The sequence below is a fragment of the Nicotiana tabacum genome, chromosome 22, assembly GCF_000715075.1.
Source record: "Nicotiana tabacum cultivar K326 chromosome 22, ASM71507v2, whole genome shotgun sequence".
Classification (NCBI taxonomy): domain Eukaryota; kingdom Viridiplantae; phylum Streptophyta; class Magnoliopsida; order Solanales; family Solanaceae; genus Nicotiana; species Nicotiana tabacum.
In genome coordinates, this window is record NC_134101.1 from 40,605,154 (window position 1) to 40,614,763 (window position 9,610).

Genomic DNA, 9,610 nt, shown 5'->3' on the forward strand with positions numbered 1-9,610 from the left:
CTATTTTTCTAAATAGGTTGAAGCGCAGGCGTTCGAGAAAATAAGAGAGAAAGAAGTTATTGACTTTATTTGGGATCATATCATATGTTGATTCGGGATACCAGCCGAAATAGTGTGTGACAATGGAAAACAATTTGTTAGCAGCAAAGTAACAAGATTCCTCGAAGACCACAAAATAAGAAGGATGCTATCGATGCCATACCATCCCAGTGGGAATGGACAGGCCGAATCAACGAACAAAACTTTCATTCAAAACTTAAAGAAGAGGTTGAACGACGTTAAAGGAAAATGGAGAGAAATCCTGCCCGAAGTCCTTTAGGCATATCGGACGACGTCAAAATCTACTACGGGGGCGACCCCATTCTCCTTAGTATATGAGTCCGAAGCATTAATACCAGTCGAAGTTGGTGAACCCAGTGCCAGATTTTGATTCGCGATGGAAGAATCAAATAACGAGGCTATGAATACCAGCCTCGAACTATCGGACGAAAGACGAAAAACTGCCCTCGTCCAATTGGCCGCCCAAAAGCAGCGAATCGAAAGATATTATAATCAAAGAACCAAGATCCGCCATTTCAAGCCCGGGGACTTAGTGTTAAGAAAAGTTACCATCAATACCCGAAATCCGAACGAAGGAAAACTAGGACCGAATTGGGAAGAACCATATCAGGTGCTCGAGAACATCGGAAAGGGATCGTACAGGCTCGACATTATAAACGGCAAACAGCTATCAAGCAGCTGGAATGTATCACATCTAAAACGGTGTTACTGCTAAGGTACGACCTTTTCATATTCGTTTATATTTCAAAACTGACCCCTGCAGAAGTCCGAACAAGGGCTAAGATGGATCTTTAGCTTGAAAGCACGCGTTATACTCTTTTTTCCTTAGACCGGTTTTATCCCAAATGAGTTTTTCGGCAAGGTTTTTAATGAGGAAACTATTGATCGTGCTGCATTTACAACAATATCCGAGGCCTCTTTACAATCGACCTCGAATAACTGAAGGTGCATTAGGACCTCAAACACATCGAGTTCAGATGCAAGAGAGTTATTTCACAATAACAGGATTCCAATAGGAAAAATTATAAGAGCCAAATGGTCAAAACGAACCATGCTCATGTAGATTGGCCCGAACCCAGGCATGTAATAACGTGTGAAGAAAATTCTCTTCTTTATCGTCATCTTATATCCAAGGAAAATTCCTCTATTTTGAGATTTATTATGCAAACAAAATCAAGTTAAATTCGACCAATTATGCCTACGGGCTACATTGCATCGAGATCGAATCATTCACTTCGACTGCTAAGCCTACGGGCTACTTTTTACCTCGAGTTCGAATCATTCATTCGATGACTAAAGCCTACGGGCTACTTTTCGAGTTCGAGCAATCACTCACTCGACCATCAAGCCCACGGGCTACATTACCTCGAGTTTGAATCATTCACTCGATGACTAAAGCCTACAAGCTACTTTTTACCTCGAGTTCGAATCATTCACTCGACGACTAAAGCCTACAGGCTACTTTTATTTGGAGTTCGAGCAATCACTCACTAGACCATCAAGCCCACGGGCTACATTACCTCGAGTTTGAATCATTTACTCGACGACTAAAGCCTACGGGTTACTTTTATTTCGAGTTCGAGCAATCACTCACTCGACCATCAAGCCCACGGGCTACATTACCTCGAGTTCGAATCATTCACTCGATGACTAAAGCCTACAAGCTACTTTTTACCTCGAGTTCGAATCATTCACTCGACGACTAAAGCCTACAGGCTACTTTTATTTGGAGTTCGAGCAATCACTCACTAGACCATCAAGCCCATGGGCTACATTACCTCGAGTTCGAATCATTCACTCTACGACTAAAGCCTACGGGTTACTTTTATTTCGAGTTCGAGCAATCACTCACTCGACCATCACGCCCATATGCTACATTACCTCGAGCTCGAATCATTCACTCGACGACTAAAGCCTACGGGCAACTTTTATTTCGAGTTCGAGCAATCACTCACTCGACCGTCACGCCCACGGGCTACATTACTTCGAGTTCGAATCATTCACTCGATGACTAAAGCCTACGGGCTACTTTTATTTCGAGTTCAAGCAATCACTCACTCGACCATCATGCCCACAAGCTACATTACCTCGAGTTCGAATCATTCACTCGACGACTAAAGCCTACGGGCTACTTTTATTTCGAGTTCGAGCAATCACTCACTCGACCATCACGCCCATATGCTACATTACCTCGAGCTCGAATCATTCACTCGACGACTAAAGCCTACGGGCAACTTTTATTTCGAGTTCGAGCAATCACTCACTCGACCGTCACGCCCACGGGCTACATTACTTCGAGTTCGAATCATTCACTCGACGACTAAAGCCTACAGGCTACTTTTATTTCGAGTTCGAGCAAGCACTCACTCGACCATCACGCCCACGGGCTACATTACTTCACTCGACAATTACGCCCACAGATTATATTTCTTCAAGTTCGAATTATTTTCGAGTTAGAGCAATCACTCACTCGACCGTCACGCCTACGGGCTACATTACCTCGAGTTCGAATCATTCACTCGATGACTAAAACCTACGAGCTACTTTTATTTCGAGTTCGAGCAATCACTCTCTCGACCATCATGCCTACGGGCTACATTACTTCTAGTTAGAATCATTCACTCGACGATTAAAGCCTACGGGCTACTTTCACTTCAAGTTCAAGCAAAGGACAACTAAACTATTATGCCTACAGATTATATTTCTTCAAGATCGAATCACTAACTCAACTAGTAAGCCCAAGGGCTACGTCACTTCGAACAAATCAATAAAAGAGACTACAAAGTCCAAGTGATTGAATTGTTAAAGATCCTTGTGAAAACATTTGTAAAGGCACGCATAAAGTTTGCACAAATCGGTCAAAGTTGTCGATATACAAAAATTTCTACATGATTACAAACATAACTATGGACTAATCTTCCTGATCACCCTCGGATCCGCTCTTGCTACCGTCATCGTCATCATCATCGCCATCAGAAACCAAGGCTTCAGCTTCGAGCTCTTTAGCCTTTTTTATTTCTTCAGTAAGGTCGAGACCCCGAACATGTATCTCCTTGAGGGTCTCCCTCAGACCTACATTTGGCAAGTTCGGCAATCCAGTGTGCTCGTGTGTCGGCAGTATCCGCCGCCTCTCGTGCCTCAATCTAAGAAGCCTCGGCATCAGCCCGATATACGGCAATGGACTTATCCGCCAAGATTTTAGACGACTCAACCTCGTCCTTGGCCTCGGCAAGCTAGGCTTAAAGCTCCTCGATCCTCTTAGCTTGAGCCGAACTCTTTTGCTTAACGTTTAGAAGCTGGACATCGGCCGATAATAAGTTGGTAAAAATGGTCTCTTTTTCCGCAGCGAAGCGATCGATAGTCTCCTTCCACCGATTACATTCGGCTTTGATTTGGTCGACTTCTTCCCGAAGTGACCCGATCATTTCAACCTTTTGCTGCAGCTGAGACAACGAAGGGTTAACTTCCACAGTCGAGTCAAACCCATACTTTAACAGAACGAGGCTCACCTGCTTGTCAAGTTCGGCCTCTTCTTCGTGAGCCTTAGCCAAATCCGCTTGAAGGTCCTTTATAGCCTCGTCCTTTTGGCTGCAAAGAAGCCGCAAGGCGTCTCTCTCCCTCGAGACCTTCTGAAGATCGACCTCACACTGGCCAAGGTCGACCCAAAATCTACTAATGGCATGCACAGTAGGGAAAGAACACGAGTCAAATTCAGAAAAAGAACAAAGAAACCAAGTATAGTAAAATCATTACCCGAGTAATGAAACGTTGGGCCTCTTCCAGTAGAAGAGAAGTGCCCCCGATATCAGAAGCATCACCGACTCCGGTAAAGCAATCCCGAAAAGGATCCCCTACACTAGAGCCTCCGCCCAAATCGGGGGTCTTCAATTCTCGAGCTTCCTTTAACGCCTCCTCAGAAAAGGTGGGAAGAGAAGGCGAATGACCCACTGTCATAGTCCCAAGTGAATTACTCGGGGCATTCCGATCAAGACTCGGGATCCAGGAATCAACACCGACCGGTACATCTGGCATCGGTTCAGGAGCTTCGGTGACCTCGATAGCTCTGGCAGATCGGGACACCAAGGCCGAGGCACCTCTTTCTTCCTCTTCTTCCTCTTCGTCTTCTTCTTCTTCTCTCAATCGTTGGACCGAGTCAATCGAAAGGGCAATTGCTTTCCTCCTCACCCTTCGAGTTTCGGGCTTGGGGCCCTCTGATCGAGAGGCAACTTTGCGCTTCTTGTCTTTCCCCGGTTTCGGGACTGGGGACTTGGTTCCTCCCTCATCGCTCGAAGGCCTCAAAATGGCATCCTTGGTTATGCCTGCATGAAAGGAAATCGGTAACGAATGGAGCACAAAAAACGCTTCGAAGGAAACGAGAAGTAAAACCTTACCATGGTTCTTGGCTTCCCATCTGCCTTTAGCCAAATCACGCCAAGCGCGTTCGGCATAAGAAGAAGTCGAGGCTAACTTTTGAACCCAATCCTCGAGGTCGGGCACCGCTTGTGGCATCCAAGGGTCAACTATATATCGGGAAGAAATATAAAAAAAAAACTTATTTATGAAAACAACTTACGATCGAAATTCCATTCCTCGGGGAACGACATCTTCTCTTCCGGAATAAGGTCACGGGTCCTCACCCGGATGTAACGCCCCATCCAACCCCGATCCTTGTCTTCGTCGATGCTCGACATCAAAGCCTTCGATGCCCGACGATGAAGTCTGATTAATCCTCGAAAGATTTGAGGCCGATACAACCGAATAAGGTGATTCAGGTAAAATCTAGCCCTCCAGCTTTGGTGGAGAAGAAGCGAAGTAGGATTACTATACGCCACACAGAGGGATGAATCTGACCAAAGGTGGCCTGATATCTCTTGCAAAAATCGATGATCACTGGGTCGACCGGACCCAATGTGAAGGGATAAGTGTAAACACTTTAAAACCCCTCCACATGGGTGACGACACTCTCTTCGGGGGATGGAATTTGTAACACAACCTCGGAACCCCAGTTACAGTCTTTTCTAACGGCCTCGAGATGACCCTCCGTTATAGAGCACATATACATCGACACGTGCTCACATCGACCCGGGACGGATGAAGGATTCTCAACCTTAAAATCGATATTTAGAGAACACGGGCCGGGGATATAGTCATAGGTGGACGGCTCCACCGGCGCCTTGTCGCCGGACAGCCATGAAGAAGAAGCTTTCTCCTTCTGAGGCACAGTTTTCGAAGTCTTGGCCATTGATATGGGAGGAAGAAAGACAAAGGAAAGTGAAAAATTGACAGCACCAAAACTCTGGTAGCAACAAGAAAGGAAGAAAAAATGAGAAAAATTGGGGGAGTAAACGCGTGAAAGAAGTAAATAATAGATGGAAGAGCTATTTATAGGCTCGCATCGTGACGGTTCAATATCACAGGTGGCCGACCGCCATCTGACAAGTATTAAATATCTTGAAAGGCTGAATTGATAGGACAGCTATCACATATGTCATAATTGATCCATGTGAAAACGTCGGCTTATGACCCGATCGAACTACCAAAATCACGTCGATTCTCACCGCATCCTTCGTGAGAAATGAGGGGACTATCTGTATACGGTCGAAATAGATTTCGGCCTTCCTACGTTCGATCGAGTTCGAGTGTTAAAAAGTCGGAATTAGATTTTTGGGAGTGAGCTCCAAAGTCGGTACTAACGAGCCTCGAGCCTAAAGGTCGATCGAGGAGTCGGCTCGATAACCCTATCGAGCCCGTGGCCGAATCGATCCGCAAGGCACTGCTTCGAGGTCGGAAATGCGCGACGCCCATCTCGAAGGTCGGACTCGAGCCGAGACCGAAAGGCCCAACCCAGTAACGAGCTCGAGCCAGTATCGAGCTCACAGACAAGAGTTGTTGCGACTGCACCAAGAGAGAGAATCTTGGCGGGAATCAAGGAAGAGACAAGTCATCATGGGCCTCCCACTATATGTTTTATTCTATTGTTTTTTTGTAATAACCCTCTTTTATAAAATGGGGAATCCTTGTAAGCTAAAAGGCAGAGACAAGAAACAAATCGCTTCTCAGATTGAAAGATATCCCTTTGTGTTTACTTTACTTTATCTCATTTATTCTTATTGACCACTATTTGTATTCTTATAGTCAAGAATATACGTATCTCTATTTCTCTACACGATTTATATCGAATTGTATCACATATCCTTAGAACCACACACAAATCTAACATTATCCGATTTTTCCGGTAAACACAAGAACGTACTTCCGTTACCACCTCATTGAACAGTCCCCAAAGCGCCAAATCAACCACAACTAGCATGTTCATATTGATTTTAAAATTAACAATTATATAAATGATAAACAAACTATTTATAGATTTTTCTCTTTTCATTTGACATCCTTTTGACTCTGTCACCAATAGTCAGAACAAGAGCATGAACCTAGCTTGAAACAGTGAAAGCGACTACGATCTCTTATTACAATTTCTCTATTATATACTTTGGAAACAATCTTCATGGCTGAATGACAATCTCGGCATATCCTTAAATTCTTGAAAATATAAAGAGGCGTGCCAGCCGGTATGCTTATGAGCCCAAAACAAACAGCCAACTTCTCGCTGTGAGTGAACAATGCCTGTTCCTTCTCCTCATGACTGTTACTGTAATACCCACCATTATCAGATCCTGAAAACTTTTGGCAGGCCGTGTCTGGTACATAGCCAGCCAATCTTATTTTTCGAATCATCTCATCCAACATCATATATATCTCTTGACTTTGCAGATGCAATGTATCTCCTGCACTGAAGCAATGGATTTGGCCACCGACATAAATAGAACTCGTGCCAGGCACTTTTCTTATGCCTCTGTTTCTAAGAACTACTCGAATAGAATCTGCCTCGTCATCTTTTCCAGCTAAAGAGTACATATTGGAAAGCAAGACATGATACTCGGTATTATCAGGATACATTTGGACCAGCTCTTTCATTAGGCATTTCCCCAGCTCAAGGTTTTTATGGACACTGCAGGACCCCAATAGTGATCCCAAAACAACTTCATTGGGGGCAATCGGCATTCCTCTGATTATGGACTCTGCTTCTTCAAGATGTCCTGCCCGACCCAAAAGATCCACAATGCAAGAATAGTTCTCTACAGAAGGCTTTATTCCATATGATGATTCAAGGCTATAGAATAAGTTTCGACCTTGAACAACTAAACCTGAGTGACTACAAGCACTTAACACAGCTGTAAATGTTACATCATCTGGTTTGACCTCTCTAACCATCTGAGCAAACAAATGCAATACCATATCTCCCTTTCCCTGCATTGCCAGTCCGCTTAGCATGGTATTCCAGGTAACTACGTTCCTTCGAGGCATCACCTTGAAAACTCGAAAAGCATCATCAATCCTCCCACATTTAGCATACATATTAATCAAGGCAGTTGCCACCATTATATCAATTTCATGTTTTATCATCTTCAAAGCATACATGTGTACATATTTACCCAACATCACATTCCCTGACTGTGCACAAGCTGATAACCATGAACAAAGTGTCACAAAATTCAACTCAAATCCAGATTCAAATACCATGTTACATAGAAGCCCAAAAGCTTCCTTGGTTAAGCCGTTCTCAATATACGCTGCAATCATTATTGTCCAAGCTACTTCATTTCTCTCAGGCATTTGATCAAACAACAACCTTGCATTTTCAAAACCTTCCCACTTCACCAATCCCCCCAAAAGCACAGTCCAAGAAACCAGACTATGTTCTCCCATCTCACCAAAAATCCTTCTTGTCTTATCAATTAACCCACACTTCACATACATATCCATAGCAGCATTACATGCTTTAATACTTGAACTAAACCCCATTTTGACCAAACAACTATGTCCCTGAACTCCAAATTGATCACACCCCAATTTCGCGCATGCAAGGAACACAGTAACCATAGTAAATTCATCAATTGAAACGTTGCTCTTCCTCATATCAACAAACAGGCTGAGAGCATCAACTGGCAACCTTCCGTGTGCATAGCAGCCCATCAATGTTGTCCAGTCGACAGTGTCTTTGTATGAGAGCGGAATTTTATCAAACACCTTGCGTGCAGGTAGAACACACCCACACGCCGCATACATATGGAGAATAGCATTACGGATAAATGTGTTTGGGAAGGATTCGAGGCCTGTGGTGACGACGTAAGCGTGGAGCTTTTGTCCCACGTCCAAAGCTAGATATCGAGCGCAAGTTCTGAAAAGGGTCCGATAGTGGCGAGCCAGAAATGGGAGAGTACACTCGGTTCGCCATATCATGAGAAAGCTAGTATACTTGTTTCACAAATGGATCTAAATTCAGCATATAAAATAATAGGAATAATGATGTTATAGCCAGGGTACGATATAAGAAAGAGGGAAAATATAAAGTGGGACGGCGTTTAGAGCAGGGGCGTTCAAAATCGAACCGAAATCGAAAACCGAACCGAAACCGAAATCGAAACTTAATGGCTTATTGGTATCGAATTAACGGTTTAACGGACGGGGAACAGTTGAAATTTTTTTATTAACGGCTTATCGGTTAGGGGGCGGATTATTCAATTTTCTTAACGGATAATCCGTTAACCCGTTAAGAATATATATATATATATATATAAACCTTCCACTTCTTCCAGTACTTTATCTCTAAGTTCTAACGCCTAATTCCTAAATAATCAGAACCCTAATGCCTAAACTTCAACCAGCAGCCACCAGCAGAATTATGATTCTCTTTATTCGACCATAATTCAACCAGCTTCAGTAGAAATTCAACCAGCACTCCAGCAGCCACCCGCAGTACTCTATCTCGTCGACTTCCAGGCTTCCAACACTCTATCTTAGTGCCCTAGTATGAAGATCAAGCTCATATTTTTGCTTTTTAAAATTGTAAATATGGATCCAGCATAGCCTTTGTGTTAATTATTAATATATTGTTAATGAACAAGAAACAAAGGGAAAGACCGCACGTTTATTGTAATTTTGCTTCATTTGTGCTATGAATAAATTAATAAAAGCTTAGATACCATTATATTTAATGAGCTAAACTACTGAAATTGTTCCTTTGCATCTAAACCCAGGCAATCATATAGTTATCTCAATGAAATTTGATATCCTTGTATGATCCATGTTATATCTAGCAAGAGTTACAGTGACATATCCATTAGAACTACTTTTTCCTTAATTACATCATATCATAGTCTGCTTTGGGATGTAATGTAGACTACAATGTGTTCTGCTTTTTTCACTCTACACCACATGATACACTACATCATTCTTATGTAGGCGTTAACAGACATGTATGTCTGGACTCAATGTGTAATTTTCTATTCTGAATTTGTATGCTAGGCGGTCAACAAACAATTAATGCACGCAATATAGATTGAATTAGGCCGATAAATCGCCCGATAAGAGCTAAACCGATACCAATCCGCCCGATATCTTATCGGGTGGCTAGCGGATTAATACATTTAAAAGCCGATAACCGTTAAGCCAAACCGTTAAGAGTAATTAATCGCCTAATCCGCCCGAT

The 9,610-nt window shown here is 43.2% G+C and overlaps 1 protein-coding gene across 1 annotated transcript; it reads right to left on the bottom strand.

Annotated features, from left to right (window-relative positions):
• Positions 1 to 6,356: 6,356 nt before the first annotated feature.
• LOC107774989 (pentatricopeptide repeat-containing protein At5g15340, mitochondrial-like) lies at positions 6,357 to 8,478 on the bottom strand. The gene has a single exon (XM_016594650.2). It carries the CDS (start codon positions 8,359 to 8,361, stop codon positions 6,463 to 6,465), a length of 1,899 nt encoding a protein of 632 aa, XP_016450136.2. The 5' UTR covers positions 8,362 to 8,478; the 3' UTR covers positions 6,357 to 6,462.
• Between the last annotated feature and the right edge of the window lie 1,132 nt (positions 8,479 to 9,610).